Source organism: Fundulus heteroclitus, chromosome 5, assembly GCF_011125445.2.
Source record: "Fundulus heteroclitus isolate FHET01 chromosome 5, MU-UCD_Fhet_4.1, whole genome shotgun sequence".
In the NCBI taxonomy this organism is placed as follows: Eukaryota; Metazoa; Chordata; class Actinopteri; order Cyprinodontiformes; family Fundulidae; genus Fundulus; species Fundulus heteroclitus.
Window position 1 is genome coordinate 39,622,824 of NC_046365.1, and position 18,352 is coordinate 39,641,175.

General features: G+C 40.9%; 1 protein-coding gene across 2 annotated transcripts in view; it reads left to right on the top strand.

Annotated features, from left to right (window-relative positions):
* The first annotated feature begins 5,935 nt into the window (after positions 1-5,935).
* The window catches only part of bnc2 (basonuclin 2), a 210,839-nt gene continuing 198,422 nt past the window's right edge, over positions 5,936-18,352 (top strand). Inside the window, exons 1-2 of one of the 2 annotated variants that reach the window (XM_036137581.1) lie at positions 5,936-6,119; positions 6,200-6,540. In XM_036137581.1, the coding sequence (XP_035993474.1) occupies positions 6,538-6,540 (3 nt within the window). In that variant the 5' untranslated portion in view covers positions 5,936-6,119; positions 6,200-6,537. Of the gene's footprint in view, positions 6,120-6,149; positions 6,541-18,352 lie in introns of those variants that run through there. The other variant, XM_036137582.1, reaches the window with a different exon arrangement.

Here is an 18,352-nt window from a genome sequence, read left to right on the forward strand (position 1 = left end):
CTGTGCATGCGTGGGTTCTCTCCGGGTACTCCGTCTTCCTCCCACAGTCCAAAAACATGACTGTTAGGTTGATTGGCTTCTCTAAAATTGTCCTTAGGTGTGAGTGTGTACGTGAATGGTTGTTTGTCTCTGTGTTGCCCTGCGACAGACTGAACCCCGCCCCTCGCCCAGTGAACACTGGAGATAGGCACCAGCACCCCCCGCGACCCCATGAGGGAATAAGCGGGTCAGAAAATGGATGGATATGCAGTTATTTTTACCAAGGAGGAAGAGTCCCACAGCATCACAGATCCTCCACCATGCTTACAAACACAAATGCCTGTTTTTTCACTTGATTACCACCAAACCACCGGAGAATCTATGTTCTCTATGCACTCAGTCGTAGTCTCATCCAACCAGAGAAAATGATTTCTCTCAGCAGGGCTTTGCAGCCTCCATGTTTATATTAGCGATGGTGGAACACAAAAGGCTCTTTTTCCTGACATACCTCCTGAATAACCAGGGAGGTCACGTCCAGCGGTTCTCATGGGGACCTGCTGACCTAAATATGCCACGCTTTGCTGTAGTTATCTAACCTTTCCCCTCTTACCATCGCCGTGGGTGGTGGCAAGAAATCTGTCCTCACCACAGTTCCAGTTGTTTTCTATTTTTCATTTATTGCTCTGACTGTTGAAATAGAGCAGGGATCTTCAGCTCCAGTCCTCGAGGTCCTGCAGCTTGCATATGTGTCCCTGGTCCAAAACACCCGAGTCAAATAGTCAGATCATTAGCAGGACTCTGGAGAACATGACTGCATGCTGCAGAGCTAATTCAGCCATTTGGTTCAGGTGTTTTGGACTGAGGACATGTTGGACCGGGGACACGTCTAAAACAGCAGGACACGGAGGACTGGAGCTGAAGATCCCCAGTTGAGTCACTATTTCCAGACTTTAGAGCTCACCGCCGTCAGGATGTGAATGCGTGCGTAAATGGGTGAATGCGCAAGCCGTTTACCATTTATGGAAATCAAAAGACTTCTGTGTTATCTGTGTGATATGTTCTCTAGTCTTTCCTAAACTGAAGAGTGGTTAAAAGTAACATCTCACTGTGTCACATCATATGTATACCTAGGGCTGGACGATAATTCAGTAACAATATCTAGTCTAGATCGATAGATGCATATCCATAATGGACAAAAAAGGTAAATAAAAAGTTCAATAGAATAACAGTTTTCCTTCCTTTTGCAATGTAGCCTATAATATAAGTTAATATTACAGTCATTACTTCCTCCCAACCAATCACAACGCAGACCCAGGAACCAAGCTCCGCCCCCTTCAAAGAGGTCAAAAAGCACATCTTCTATTTTCTTTTTAAAAACTTGCAGTTTTGGTAAAAAGTTGGTTCAATAAAGGGTTGAGTTTGAATTCAATTTGTGTGTTGTGTACCTAAAAACAGCATTAATGGCCAGGCCTGCACTTAAAATATAGGTTTAAAATTTGTTTATAATTATCAATATCTATCAATATGACTTGTATTTTATCAATATGTTTTTTTTTTTTTTTTATCGTCCAGCCCTATGTTTACTCCAGTGAAACAGAAAGCCATTAATTACTAACCTAAAGTACTCAGAGGCTCTGATTAATAAGAAAAAGGTAAATTAGTAATCAAACAAATGCTGTAAAGAGAATTATTAGTAAGTGTAGCACCTGTTACCAATGTGGGATTTATTTTTTCCTCGCTGAATAAATGCATTCAAATTAAAGGTTGGATTTTAATGAAATGCTCGGTGTGAGATGATGCCACTTTGATAAAAGATTCATTTTTTTTAAGGCTTTTTACACGTCCCAGTAAATGTGATCAGAGCCTCGCGTCAAAGCTGCTGCTTCCTGGTTTACCGTCACTGCTAAACAGAAACAGTTTAGAAGGGGCAAAAAACAACAAAAAGGCTTCTTTTTTTTTTTTAATAATCCTTTAAAGGCATTTTGTTTGTTGCTCACATAAGTATGTAATATCTCATTTAATTAGCAACCTAAGCCCTCTGACAAACAGGCATATGGTCCTCGCTCTCCCACGGCCTTGGCCAACAAATGAATATGCATATCCTGGGACCTCCAGTAGCTTGTTACTCTGGAATGAATTCTACACCAGCCTAATCCCTGATCTATTATTTACCCCTTGACCAAACATGCAAGTGGGGCTTCCAGACGCTTGACTTGATAGAAATGACTGCCGTGGGACTCGGCTGCCTGTCTCACCCAAGTGGAGGAGCCAGACTGAGGCGGAGGAAGGAGCACAGAACGTTCCACGCACGCAGACTCGCACAGCCGCACAGCCCTTCAACTCATCACTCTGGAGATGTCTCAGTCAAATGTTGAGCAAATCCTCGTAAAAACAAGCACACTATGAAAGTTTAATGAAGGCCTCGGTTCTGTGGGATCTGGCAAATCAGTGTCACACATCCCCGCTGAAGCTGGAAACTGTTTCCAACAGCTTCAACGTGACGTGCGTGCTCGACAGGAAAAATAAAAGCAAAAAAAAACAAACCTTGTTTAAATGAAGGCAAATTTATTTTTTGTGCAGACTAAATTCAGGTATGTTGGGACATCAGGTAATCTGGGGCAAATAAGCGCGTCACCGCTGCCTAAAAATCCCCATTCATTGGTTCTTTATTAGGTAACACTTACTAGTCCTCAGCGCTGCCTTAAATATTCCTGGAACAAACTTAACAAGGTGTCAGGAACAAAAAGCCGGCCCAAGGGATAAGCAAACTAAACCGCTGCTTTGGGCCCACAAACCATCAGGGACGCCTCCCTTAAATGCTGAAATTTCAACCTAACTCTTTTTATTTTATTTATTTGTTTATTGGGAAGACAAATATTTTTATATTTGTTTTGATACGTTCAGCTCAGATAAATTAGAATATTTTCAGTTGTTTCAGATTCAAAAGAACTTAGAAGTTGACTTTGTAAAGGACAAAGAGTTATCTTTACAGCTCAATGGATGTTTTACTATAGCTGCAAGCTGATGCTATGATTTTAATCAAACAACTCTGATTTTTTTTAAACCCAGCCAATTAAACATTGCCCCCTCTTGTATTTAATCTCTATTAGTGGTGTTGAAGTTTTGAAAAGGAAAATCAAATCAAATTCTGCTTAAGGCCCCCTTAAAACCTTGACCTGCACAGAGATTTAGACTCTTTTTGCCATGACCGCATTAAAATAAAAGGTATAAAAAGGCAACAGATCCCAGATTACGGTCGCAGCAGATTATCGGGATCTAAAATAGGCCTGTATAACTTTAAATGAATGACCTGTACGTTGCCTGCTGTCATGTCCTTTCATCATCCTTTATATGTTTACAGGTCTGCGTCGAGCAAACACGCAGCATCACATGCGAGAGGCGTTTCAGGTCAGAAACTTTTCTCTTGAGCGGGTCACTCATGCAACTGTTGAAAAGAACGTTTTTATTTCCATCAGAAGGCACTCATCATGTGAGCGCACATGAGCCGAATGTGATCGTGTTCAGCTGGACATTTTTACATAATCTACATAACATAACAGGGGAATTAAAGTGAACTAGCTCCAAGAGAAAATACTAAATTAGCAGTCTGAGAACTAGAGAACAATCTAGGGCTGATAACTTTCTTCAAAGCAGCAGCGCATGTTGTGAAACAGATCTACCACAATATCAGAGCTTTTCAAGGGAAGTCTCAGACGGCTGTGGGTTCCTAAAAAAAAGCTGCAAACGAACAGTTAAATAATTTTTTTTTTTACTGCCTCCACAATAAGAGTAATTGTTAAAGAAACTTCTGTTCACAGAGCGCTGAACATAATAAGGAAAAGGTGAGTAGCAGGAAAAAGTGTGGTGTGCACATCAGGTGGACATAAGCTACATCTGTCTCATTGGGTGATAAGCTCTAAAAAACAACACCAGGGGTGTCTAAGAAGGAAAAGGACTAGTTTCCTGATCCATGGTCTGTTTTATTACATTCGTTTTGGATCATTTTGGTTAGTCTTCATTTTTAGTAAGACTTGTTATCTTGCTCTCTCCCTTTCCTCTCCTCTTTCTCTTTCACCTTTTCTTCCTTTTAGCATTTTTGTCTCATCTGTTTCTCTCCATTTTTCCTCTTCTACCTTCCCGTTTCAGTGTCCATTGTGGATTAAATAGTCCCAGAATAAAATCTAATAAAGTTTTTTTTGCATATATAAATCAAGCAGAGCACTATGGTGAAAGCAGTAAGGCTCCACTTGTGAAAGTAAAACCTGTTTTTGGCATTATGAAAACAATTCTTAATGCCACATGGCCTGACAGGACATAAAAAGCGTTAATTTTTTGTTTTGTATCTAGTTAGGTTCCTCCTCAGTTAACTATTTTTGCAGACTCTTATCTTCTTTCTTGCTTTCAGGTCTTTGTCTCTTGGTTTGGATCCTTATTTTAGTTTTAGTCTTTAGCTTTTAGTCTTTAGCTTTGTGCCCGTTTGCCCCCCCCCCCCCCCCCCCCGTGCATGTGTGTGCTCTGCTTCATTGCCTACTTTTGAGACTTTTCTGCCCTTCTTTGCCTCAGCTCCTAACCAGCCCCTTGGTGCTTTGCTGCCACAATCTCCAGTTCTTTCTGTCTCACTGCATCATGTTGTCGTTTGCAGACGACACCACTGTCATTGGTCTGGTCCAGGACGTCTGAAGAGAGACAGGAGGAGGGTCGGCTGGTCCATTGGTGCCATCAGAACCACCCGGAGCTAAACCTGCTAAAGACAACGAAGGAACACCGCCAACGCTGCCTTCCCTCACCGTCCTCAACAACAATCATCTGCTCTGGATCACTTCAGGCCCCTAATTCCTGTTTTCAATAATCACCTGATCACCTTCTCCATGCCTTCTCTCCCCTCCTCCTCTGTATTTAAAACAGCCTGTTTTCATCTCTGAGTTGCTGGTTTCTCCTGGTTCCTCTGGGACTGTAAGGAGCCCAGACCAAGTACTGAGTGGGGACATACTGTTAAGTGGGCCCTCATTTCTGAATTAAAAGTGCTTTTTGTTTTTGTTTTATTGCAGCAATGTAGTATTCTTCCAGAAACTGGTTTTAGTGCATTTAGCAGCTGAAAGCCCAATTCATCACCATTGACAAACATTTGATTTTCAGCCTTTGTGTTTAGAATATAAAGAATGTATGAGTTTCAGTTCCTGAACTGAATCAGTGAAATAAATTACCTTATTCATGATGTAATTTATTGAGAAGCACCAGTAAATGCCCAAATTGGAAGCTGTTATGGAGCCAAAACGTCTAAGCATATATATATATATATATATATATATATATATATATATATATATATAATTTAAAGTATGACTGTGATTTAGACCATGAGCTGAGCAGAAAAGAAGATAGTAAAGTTGTCTTAATTCTCTCTTCTCTGTGCAAATTAGTTTCTATGTGTTTGGTGCCCATCGATGATAAAGACAAACTATTGGTTTTATTAATAAAACAGATGAATAAATAAAAATCTGAGTGGGATTCTGGACTTTGTGGTAGCCCATGTTTATGTGTAGCAGCACACCTGGATTGATAAGAAAACGTGTAAAAAAATCACCAAACAAGTCACCTGTGATCTGTTTTGTGTCAATTGGGATTAAAATGAAACATGATGCAAACTTTATTTTTCCGGTAACGTTAACGGGCACCTTGAGGAGCTGAAATGTGTTGCACTTCAGGTTACTTTGAGCTGAGAAGACCTAATTAAAAAAATCCCTCTGTTTAAATTTAATGGATTTTGAACCGAATTAAAGCTTTCAGGCGACTTTTCTCCCTTCCACGTTTAACCATCTAAAAACTGCCCTGAAAACTTTTCAAATGTTGCGCAAGCCGCTCTTATCTCGGGGCTACGGCTTTTTGACGCACATCTGCCGTGAAAAGAGGGGGAATCTGGGAGCTGACGCGGCGTCGTAAATCAGCTCACCGGGACCCCCATGCGCTGCCACCGAGGCTCCAGAGAAACAAGGTCTGAATTCAGCCAAGTTTCCCCTGCAGCCCCGGACCGTCCGCAGCTCCCCGGCGCACACTCTGCTGACTCGGCACAAGGAAATCACCAGGGAAGTGTAAAGAAGGCGTTTTTTCCCTCTCTTCCCTCTTTCCCGTTTTTCATCAAGGTAGGACAAGCAGCAACAGCCCAGCTCCGGCTTGTCTTGTCTGTGACTCTCTCCTGATTTCTTCACTTTGCCGCTTTCAGGCGACACAGGCGCAGCGCTCCTCTCCGGGACACCGACGCGTATCCAGTCGACGCGCGAAGCGGCCGCGACTCTCTGCGACCCTCCTGGGCAAACAAACACAGACAGAAGAAGACCCCCCGAACACTGGCCGTCTGCTTCTGGTTTATGAAACCTGCCAGAAACGTCGAGGCGCTGTTGGTGAACCAGAACAACCGAGCGTGGGTGCTGATATCAGAGGGAGCAGCGGCGAAAGAGGGACAAAGTTCCCCCACTTGAGGGCGAAATCAGACTTTTTTCAGGACGCAAAGTCTCCAAAAGTGCCAGGAGCCCCGAGGTCTGTCTGACACAACATGCAGCAATGGTAAATATGATTTTTTTAATGTCTCTGGTTTCTGAATTTAATCGAACTGAACTCTGCAGTACAAAATGAGTAAATTGTAACTTTATTTGGAATAAAATTACACTGATCCGACACAAACTCACCAAAAAACAAACAAACAAACAAAAAAAAAAAAAAACTGTCCAAATCTCACTGAAATAATTTCTTTACTTCAGCGTTTGTTGTTAATATCACTAAATTTAAGAGAAACTCTTACCTCCATCTTCTGCTCTTCCTGCTCATTTGTTCTTTCTTTTTGCTTTAAAACAACCAGAGCTGACAGGAGGAGCCTCATCCAGCAGCAACGGTTCTTTTCTCAACTCAAATTATTTATATATGAAAAATTAAAATAAAAACGTCTGATGCGGAGTTTACAAACCGTGAGAGGATTTTCTCTGAACACATCACTGATTGTGCCACTGTGTGCCGTGCAGACTCAGCCAGCAAACAGGAGATTGATGCACATGTGCCATGTTTGGGGGGGATGTGATTTCATTTGGGAACAAAGTTTTGTGTCAGGCCTGAAGCCCCTCGGCTCCTGCTGCTGCTGCGGCGCCTTGTTTTCACTAGACCCATCGATTTCACATATTCCTGCTTGGATGTTTGCTCTCTTTGTGATACAGACAGAAACAGACAAGAACGGTTGATTTGAGATGTCGATGCGAGGCAATTTCTTTTTTTTTAAAAATCCGGCTCCATGGCACAAAATCTTAAGTGCCTCTGCACCGCAGAGTCTTCGTCGAGAGTTTACCTCCACACAGAAAGTTTTTGTCCAAATTCTGACATGCAGAGGAGAACTTTCAGGTATTTTAGACACCTCTGCGTTTGCTTTGAAGATGAGACAAGGAAATTTAGATTAATGTTGCCGCTTCAAACCTCTGCAACATGTCTGTCAGCGTCTATCTGAGGAGTCTCACCCTCCTCCTTTCTGCTTCAGTCTCCCTCATGCTGCCGTTTCTGGAGTCACACGCTGAAAGGCTGTTTCACTTGGCCATGTCCCTTAAACCCTTGTTCCATCTATTCACGTTGTATAAAGCGCTTGTGAGTTCAGGAATCAGATGCACCCCACACAGTTGGATGTTTTCTACATCTGAAGGCGATTTAAAGTGAAAGCAACAGAAGGTTGTGCGGCGATTAATGTCACCGGCAGCCAGAGATGGCCGACGGTGCTGCTCCGTGGGGTTAAAGGAAAAGTTAAAGTTGTCAGCAAGGCGGCGGCTGGGTCGTGATTCCTCTGGGCCTGGGAGAATCAGAGATGTGTGTGGGTGAGGGTGAGGGGGGTGTGAGCCGCTGGTTAGTTGGTTCAATAATCTGGTGGACAGGTAGAGAGGCACTTAGAGAGGCTCCTAATGAAGAGAAGGGCTGCTTAGTGGTGCTCCGCTCTGACCCCACCAACCCTCACTGTCCCCCCCGCTGTCTTCCTCTGATTACTGCTCACATAGTGACCCCCCCCACACCCCCACCCCCACCCCTTCCCTCCACACCACCACTCTCCCGCTCACCGACACACTCTTCCCTCCACTCTGCTTCCTCCTAAACTCTCACTCTCCGCCTCCAAAGGACGCCTCCATATATGTTTTTTTTTTTACTATAAAACATTTGGTGACTTAATAGAAACATCCGTTTTCTCACTGATATTCATGTATTTGCGTATATCTTTCAGATTGGCAGTCATTTTCATTAAATAACCCCTTAGTTTCCTTTGTGGTGACTGAATTTTCATAGACGCTAGGCTAAAAGAAGGTTCAAAATAAGAGGAACATCTAAAACTGTAATTGAATTTTTTACTTTCTGTCTGTATCTCCTGTCCTAGCAGCATTAGATTAGAGAGGTGGGACTGGCTGCCATGCAATGTCAGGCGCAGATTTGATAGTAAAATTAGGGGCGGGGGGGCGAGACATACTCCCCATGATTAAAGTATTGGTACAGCAAAATATATCACAGATGATGACAATTATGAAGCTGGCAAAGGTATAGAAGACAAACAAATGGAGGGGGGGGGGGCAAAGAAATTACCCCATCAAAGACAAACACAGTAGAATACAATTAATAGTAACAATGATAATGATTTAGTGCCCATTTTATTTTTAGCAGTATTTTTAGTATCAATGGTATCATGGGGACACAAAGTAGTAAATATTGTATGTAGAGTCAACCTGCAGCTCATATAATACATAATTTATTAGCTGCCTAATGCTTCTGCATGGTATGTGTATATATATATATATATATATATATATATATATATATATATATATATATAAGAGTATTGTGGACAGAGCCATGGAGGTGGTTGGGGCGACTCCCACCAAACCTGGGAGCAGACCCTCTGCATGGACAGAGACAACCACTGATTTAATCTTAAACTAAACGTTGTTTTATCATTGTACTTATATGTGCAGGTTTTAGGCGAGATTTGTTTCCCTCTCACCTGATGATGTCTGGGCAGCATTTTTGCAGCGATTTTAATTCAACCAGGGGTGGATCCTGGCTGTAGCGATACGTCCCAGCTGTGCTTTATCAGTACTCTCATGTGCGACTGATAGTGTGTCTTGGCAGTGACAGAAAAGGTAATATTTTGAAAGTGGGAGTGGGGGCCGTCTAAATGCAGCGGTGGCTCGGTGTAAAAACCTTTGAGCACAGCAGCGTAACCTAAACCGTGAACTTTAGTGACCAAAACAGACACGATGAAATGTTAAAACAAATTGGATTGCGGGACTTCTAATTTAATAAAAGACTTAGCTTCGAATAATATACATGTGAGAGGCATAATTACTTTTCTTTTTTGCCTCGGTCCAAAAAGTAAGAAACTTAATCTTAACTGACTTATTCTCATGAAAACATTGGGAAATCTGCTCTGTGTTCTTGTGATTCTTAGAGATATGTGATAAAATGTGATGAATTCAGACCCTGAGCGAGTCAGACCTGAGAAAATATATTGAACAGCGGAGGATTCTGGAGGATTTCTGCTGCGGTGGAGACATGCTGTAATGTGCATTTCTAAACAAACACCTGCCCAACTGTAATTTTTCAAATGGGTCTGCAGTTCAAAGACAGAGCCTGCTGGCCTAAATGAGTTGTTACAGCTGGCTGAAGGACACAGATCTCCAACAAGCAATGGAAAGGCTTCCAAAACTCCCTTAAGAAGGTAAATCAACCTGGGCTGTGGCAAAAGGTGTTGGCTGTTAACCGCCAGCAGGGAGTTGGAGGAAGTCCCAACGAAGGATGCAGAAAGGGTGCTGCTCATTGGGCCCGCTGATCAATTCAGATGTTTTGCAGTTTCATACCTGAAGTTTTACCTTCCAGGTTGGATGTTTCCCACCTGCGCTGACAGCTCCAGATCTAAAGTCATCTATGATCTGCTTGGGCTGGGCGATATGGATTAAAAAATAAATCTCCGATTTTATCATACCAAATCCGATTAATCGATTTTTCCCCTCCTTTTTGTTTCATAAAAAGAAATTATTTTAAAACCTTGCTTTTATGTCAAGCATTTCATCAGGGAGTTGACCTGAATTCAAAGTGCAACTAAAAACAAGCTGTGAAACATGCTTATAAAACAAGATGGTAGCCGTGCCATTATAAACAATGAAAATATAACAAAACATTTGCTGCTAGTGGTATTAAACATTGAGCTAAGAACAGGCTTCACTGCACTTGTGAACTTCAAACTAAGTTAAAAGAAAGTAAATAAGTAAATGAAGTACCTCGTATTATGGTAAAAAAAAGTTTCCACTTAACAATATTTTGACAATACATTTGCCTAAACATATATTCAGCATCACATGCTGTTCTCTTCATGGAAACCCAATGAGTGTATTGGCAAAATAAAATCCAGATTTTCCAAAAATGAAATCTTAAAGAATTGTAAATTCGAATTAATCGATTAAATCGATTTATCGCCCAGCCCTATGATCTGCTCAAAAACCACAGATAGAGTTATTTTGTTTGATCAGAGGTCGGAATCTGTCAGATTTTATGAGTCTACTAAACCAATCAGTCAATAGAAAGTATGAATAAGAATGAAAGAATGAATAAAGTATCTTAAAAAAAATATAAGTCTTAAAACTACGCTATAATTAGGGACGCACTGCTGTGAAAGCTTTGGGCGAATATCGATATCTGATATAAACATCGCTCTTATGGCCGATAATCGATGTTTACCGATATTATGCAGTATATTTCCCTACCATTTTGAAACAGCAGAAAAAACAAAACAAAAAAACAACCATCGCCAGAATATGACTGGTATAAAAACTGTGGTATTTTCTAAATATAATAATAATAATATAAACGCTGAATCAGTGACACCCAAACTGTGTCGCTTATGTCCAGTGGACTCTGTAATTCAACTTTTTCTCATTGTGACAATCCTCATGCACTTGAAAGGCCACCGCCATTAAAGAGCATGTCCTAGAAGTTCACGTCAAAATGTCTTTAATGGTGGGCAGCATCAATTTTTCACCAACACTAAATGTCTCCTTAGCCTTAGTGACACGGTTAACCTCCAAGAACGACGCCATCAGTGCGTTTGTTGACCTGACCGAGACGTGAGTCAAACGTTTAGTCATAGACGGATGTAACGGAGAGAATCCGGCCATTTCTTTCCAAAAGAAAACCTAATTCAGACTCAAAAAAGAATCTGAATATAAAATAAAACTGAAATTATTATTCTTTTTTTCTTTCTTTCTTTTTTCCTTCCTAGACTACTTTCTATTTTAATACTTTCTGTTTTACACACATATGCATCATAACTTTTTGTGAACTCTAGTTTTTCACATTTTAAATTGAATACAAGGAATAGAAACCAGTCTGTGAGTGTGACATAAAAATGTGTCGAAATCCTTCATTATCTGTTGGATTCAAAGAATTTCAGCCTGCAGCACTTTTCTTTTTTTTTTTTTTTAATGTGTCTTCATAAAAATGGAATTGGTCAAAATCAAAATCGACGGCTCACACCTCAAAGAAAACCGCAAATCTGTGTCGGCCAGGAAAAGTCTGAACGCTGAATTTCTGACTAAATAAAATAGTTTTGTGCCAACCTGTTTAATGTTTTAGTGCTACAAAGTAAAACAACACGCTCAGTAGTTGTAGTTACATGAGCTTAGTACCTTGGGTTTGATCGTTCCATGACACAGGCTGATATTATACAAAAGCTTTAATCTGCTAAATGGTAGTATTGTCTGCGGCGAGAAGAGAGATCGCATTTGCAAAAGGCAAATTAATCAGATTAGAATCAGTCTCTGTGGTAAAAGGTGTGCTAAAGCTGCAAAGCTGATACTTGCCCCTACATGCACTTCTTTTTTCACTTCAAGCTTCATTTTGCGTGTTCATCAAAATGCTCTCTGTAGGACTCAGGAAACCAGGAAAAAAAAGAAAAAAAAGAAAACATGGGCAAGCATCTGCAGGAGTCTCATTGTCTTTACCTAAGGTCACGTTTTGCACAACTCTGTCCGTAAAAAAAGCACATTAAGTACGTTTTATTTGTTTTTTTTTTTTTTGTCCTGTCTTCTGGGACATGAATGCATCTGTCAGTGTTTTCAGCTCCAGTTTAGGGTGGCCTTAATTGATTCTGTCCAAAACTAATTACCAGCAATGGCGTAAAATAAACACTGGAGCGTCACGGCCTGGCAGCGGCCCAATCGGCGGGGAGGTTCCATTTCCCCCGTAATCCATACGTTGTTGAGCGGCGGTGGGATATAACTCATGTCGACGGTATAGAAATACCAGAGAAGCTGGAGCTGTAACGAACAGGAGGAGAGTTGTAACCAAATGGCTCAGCTGGGAGGTATAAGGTTATGTGATATAATTTATATTTTATGGCCGCTGCCTGCATGAACTGCAGTGCAGAATAAAGTTGTTCGCTTGATTTCCACGAACAGGCAGGGACAAAATCAGGAATTTCTGCTCGTGATTGAAACTCCAGGTTGAACTTGTATTTTTAATACATTTCCTCTTTGGGTTAATAGTTTTCTTTTCCAGGCTTCCACACAAAATGACTTCTATAGACAGAGAACATGAGGATATATTTGTTTTTTTCTTCTTTCTTTTTTCTCTTTTGGGGCGTGTGCGTCGATGGCCCTGCCCCGGTGACTCAAAAGGTATGGAGAGATATCCTCGGGGCATACAGAGTGATTTGATTAAAAGAGAATAATTTGCCCTAAAGGTGTCTTTTCCCTTTTCCCTAAAAAGGCTGGCTGAAGAAATTTGATATGACAAGATAAGTGGTGGCTCATGAAAAATTCCTGAGGACTGAGACGCAGCATGTTGACTTTGCCGTTATTGGCCCATGTGTCTCGGTCTTTGTTCGTAACCGTGCCTGACAGTGTTGTTCTACCTGAAGACTCTTTGAATTGATTCCTCTCTTTCCACTGCACAGTTTTCTCTTCATCTACAATAAAAGCCAGACGGGATTGAAGGGATTTCCAAAAGTTGTCAAGTATTTTTCAAGTATTCTTCTTCTTTCACTGTAAAAAAAAAAAAAACGTTTTAATGCTACAGATCATTCAATTCAATTCAGAAATGTTAAATTAATCCCAAAAGGGGGTCAGTGGAACATTTTGTTCAAGGATATATTCCCTAAAATGACAAATAAAGTTTATCTGTCGTCTCTTTGCAGTGAGCTTTCAGAGAAACTATCACTGCCAGGAGTTAAACTGTCTTAAATCTTTGCAGATTCTTTCAGTTATTGATGATTATTCATCTCCAGGAGACAATTTTTTTTCGGGTTGACCTGCTTGACTTTGTTAGCTTAACATATTAATTACTAATTCACATTTGTAATTAGCTGTTTGTCCTATAAAATGTTTAATACCCCCTTTTTTTTGAAGGATGTGTGAGTTGTAAGCGGTTTAAAAGCACCTGTAATCAGTGTAGAATATTTCACTCCAAGTTTGACTAGTTCATATATCACATTTCTTCTAATTGAAACATAACCTTAACTCAATTTAGGAATTGAAAATTCTTGTTTGTGCTTTAGGAAATACAATAATGGTTTCATAAGCTGTCAAACTGTGTTATAAAGAATCTCCAGATTGAGGTTTGATCGGTTTAAGTTGAAGGTCTTAAAGAGCCGTTTGTTCTCACTCCTACAAAATAAAATACACCTCAACCACCAAAATCTAGGTGACAAGAACCCGTCTTATCAGGTCCATTAAATACCTACTATATGAACTTATTCTGTTAAGAGTTTGACTTATCCACAGTTCATCTGAATTCTAGGTCTAAGAACATTAAAAACACATAAATGCTTCCTCCCGACAGAAACTTTAAGTATTTATTTAAAATGAAGTGAAAATGAAGTGAAAAAGGAGTGTAGTTTTCAAGCTTTCTTCCAGAAATAATCCATAGTGGTCCGGTGGTTCTCAAATGTTGCACCGCCCTTTAAAGAATGGAGAAATTTCACCCCCACATCCCAACAAAATGTGTCAGAATTGTAACTTTAGTTTTTTCTCTTAATGCACTGAAGCCATTTTATAGTACAGTTACGTTTTTCTTTTTATAACAACGGTTTCTAACAGCTATAATGTTTAATATAGCCACATTTTATTAACTGTATAATATTAACAACTGCATAAAAGGTTTTTAGCCTCACTCACCCCTACAGTCAAAACAAAAGATTAAACTAAACACAAAGTGCACTAGCGTACATGACAGAAATAACAAAAAATATACCAACAGGATGACGTAATTTCTCTGAAAAACGTTGTATGCAACCAGAGTGAGCTTCTGGTGTCTTCATTTTGAAAAATCATGTAACGAACTTGATTTATATTCAGCTGATTAAGTTTCCGATTTCCAGGTTGGCAAAACAAAATTAAGTGCCTCTTGAAATCAGAACATGAAACAAAGTGAAAGATGCAGTAATTATTTTCGTGCTTATTACAGTTTGTACACCATTAAATTAGTGACCCACATAGTACCATGAGACACTGAATGTATAAAATGCATTATATGAATATATCATAATTGGCTATTTAATGCTAACACTAGTTAGCCAGATCACTGAGGTCAGCAGCAGAGAATCCTGGTTTTCCAAGTTGTAACTGGAACACAAACACAAGTTGGCTGTGACCTCAGGCGTCTGAGACAAACAAAATGCAATATATTTATTGTCTGTTTGTTAAAAAAAATAAGACAGAATAAAAAAAGAACTGAACTATAAATCTTTAGTTATGATGATTTTAATTTCTTCATTAGCTTCAGTATATTTTATTGCCATTTATGTGGTCGACAAACACAAAGTAGAAGTCTCAGATTCTTAATTGAAATCAGGTCTGGACTTTGACTAGGCCATTCTAACACGTGAAATGGTCTAATTCAGGCGTCCGGTTCTCAGGGGCCAATATCCTTCAACTTTTAGACGCCTACCTGAGCCAACAGTTTTGTGTCGTAGTGTTTTGCCTGTTAGATGAAAGTTCAGTTTTGATCCAATCTGAGTGAAATACCTTCTACCACCTGTTAATGTGCAGCCTACATGGCCTGTGATGATGTGTAAACGGGACTTTTTATGGTTCTCATCTTGCTGGTCTTCCATAAAGGCCAGATTTGTGAAGTGACTGACCAATTGGAGCTGAAGCTCTCTTTAACTCTCCAAAAGTTTTCATGGACTTCTTTGTCCAGCCTGTCAGTCCAGGTGGACGTCCATGTCCTGGTAGGTCTGCAGGTGGTCCATCCTCTCTCCAGGTCCAGATGATGGATTGATCAGATGTTGTTGTAGGACCTAACCCTGCTTTAAACTGGACCAGAACCTCCTCTCTGACATGTCTGCTGGGTTCCTTTGTCCTATGATGCTGTTTGTTCTCCATTGTTCTCTAATAAACCTCAGAGGCCTTTAGAAACAGCTCAGTTTGACAATTAGATGACTCAAGAAGGTGTTTGATTTTATTTGGGGTTCTCAGAATAAAGGGGGGCAGGATACAGCTGGGTGCCACACTTCTCAGAATCCTATTGGTAAAAAAGAAAAAAGAAAACCATGCATAATTTTTCTTTTAATTCACAATTATGCACAAAATGTGTGTTGGTCTAACTCATAAAGTCTTAATATAATATGTTTGCAGTTGTAATGTGATGAATTCTTAAAAGGGTTAAGGAGTAGTGATTATTATCCACAGGTTGGACAGACGTAACAAGGAAACAAATCTTTCCGAACCTCCTATCAAAAGTTTTTTTGGGTGGATCATATTGTTCCTGATCGCTGGATTCAAGGCGGACATGCTGATTAACTCGTAAGCCTTACCTTTATATTAATCGCCGGTTCTCCTAAACCACCTTCAGTTTTAATTGAGTGCTCCGACCAAAAATTTAGATGATGTGTTTTTGAAACCCAAGCGTATGATTTTGGTTTAAAAAAGTGCCAGTTGTGGGGATAATCACAGTAAATAAGCAGCCTTATGATGACAGGACTTTGTGTGTTTGCCTCTGTCTCAGTTAACTTTCCCCTTTGGAGGGAAACTCAAAACCCATAGGCTGCGTTTTTTTAAGGGAATATCTGTGCGTAATGTTTGCAGACGCCTGCGTGCGTGCGAGCGTGCGATCGCGGGTGTGCATGCTTTGGCGAGGCTGTTTTCGGAGTTGGGGAGAAATCTGCTAACAGGTAATGTGTCAGGGAGGGGGACAGTGGTGCTTTTGAGACAGACACAAGAGACGAGTCTCAGAGAGAAAGAGGGCCTCTTTCATGTGACTTTGCATTCCACCAAGGCACAGGCAGAGAGAGGCACAAGACGAGACATGCGTCCCCCCCCACCACCCCCACCCCTAACACCCACACTCCCCTCCGTCACTCCCCCTGCTCCTTGCACCCGTTCCCCCGCCCTCTCTCACACCGCTGACCTTAACGTTTATCAAGGAACCCCACGCTGGAATTCCTCCTCATCATCTGTGGCCTAGGGGGACAATCGGACACACACACACACACACACACACACACACACACACACACACACACACACACACACACACACACACACACAGAGAGAGAGTCGCAAACTAATCTGTTTTAAATATTGCAGCCCTCCTCGCTACGGCGCTCAGACATGGACACATGCTCGCACACATTTTCTCCCCTCCCCTCTTCTTTCTTTATTGTACCTCCTGTCACATTGTCCTATTCATTTAACCTTTCATTAGAGCCAGCAGACTGCCCTGTGTGTGTCTGCGCAGCGTCAGGAACAAAGCCAAAAAAAGCCCCACTGTCACAGTTATTAGATTCCTTCAGCCCCCTTTTACCCCAGCAACTCAATATTAAGAGAGGGAGAGTGAAAGCGTGGAGGAAAAAGCGGGAGAAGAGAAGGTGGGGGGGTTGCCTGGTTGACACTGCAGCCCAACTCCCGCGGTGAGAGGTCCTCTTTACTTGTCAAGGACATGTGCCACATGTTGATGGTGGACAGATTCCCAACAGGACGAGGAGGGGGACGTTAGCGACAGCGGAGAGGCCGGAGACAGGCACCGAGAGGAGTGCCGGGTTATCTTGTGCCGCGGCGAGCAGCACCCTGGAGGAGTTGAGCTGAAAACAGTCTGTGGAGGAATTCAGGCTCTAATGGGCACGCGAGGAGGGGCAGAGCGTCCAAGGAAGGAGGGGAGAGACCAGTTCCTCCGTCTTTGCTTTGAAAGTCACAAACGGTATCTCAACCAATTTCTGGCTTAAAAAAAAAGGAGGAGGAAAAAAAAACTGTGTCTGTGAAACTTTGAGTTTTTACGAGCAGATGGGATGACAAAACGGTCTCAATAAAATGAGTTCACCATCAATCTTTCATTTGTTCCACCTCCTCACTTTTCTCAAATTTACAAGATAAGCCTTCATTAGTTTGTTTAGTTTTACTCCAAGCAGACAGACTTTTTTTTTTGTAAACTTTTAAGGCGATCTTGATTAAGAGTTCTCATGACTTTCCGAAAGTCTTTTAAAGAAGTTTCAATACATGTTTAGGCTGCTTTTTTCTCATGAATCTACTATCCAGTGCATTACCACTTTCAAAGGAAGATGTTTTTCTCTTTGTTCAGCCAATTATGTCTGACCTATAAATCATTCAGACATAAAGAAGGCTCCTAAAATCAAGCGATGAATCAGTTTTGTATCAGCAAATGGCAGAAAACTTAAAAAATAAAGTCTTTCATTTGGGATCTTTAGGTAGGCAGTCGCCAGAGCCTGTCACAAAAACGCAATATGTGCTTTTTTTTTTTTTCTTTAGATAACAGTTTGAGAAATGGAAATAAGGATTTAGCTTCAATAAGGTTCAATTTGGATTAAACAGAACTGTTTCTAATTTGATCCAAATCAACCTTCCAACTGGATTGGAACGAATTGGGACAAAAAAGGAATTCAGCATAATTGGATCTGGTTGTCTTGTAAAGAGTCTTGAGACAATATCGTTCGTCCGTCCGTCCATCCGTCCTCTTTGGGTTTTGGGGCCAACACGTCTAGGAGGAAACCCCAGACATTGCTCTCCCCAGCAACATCTTCCATTTAATTTAATTTAATTTAATTTCAAAGTTTATTTGGTAGGGACAGACACACATCGACATAGACAAACTGAACATGACATCAGTCCCATGTTGCCGTCATAGTGCAATAGCTAATGCTAATTCGTAGCACTTGTCCCTGGATGGGCTTTTTTAAAAAGTGTCACTAAAAGTTAAAATAATAGTCAGTCCAGCTCAGATCCTGTTTACACGACAAACTTCTGGTGCAAATGGAACAGTTTACTCACATTTTTAGTGTTCATTTGCATGACAACGTAAGGCTGGACAATAATCCAATAACAATATATATCGATTGACAGACTTATATCGATTATAG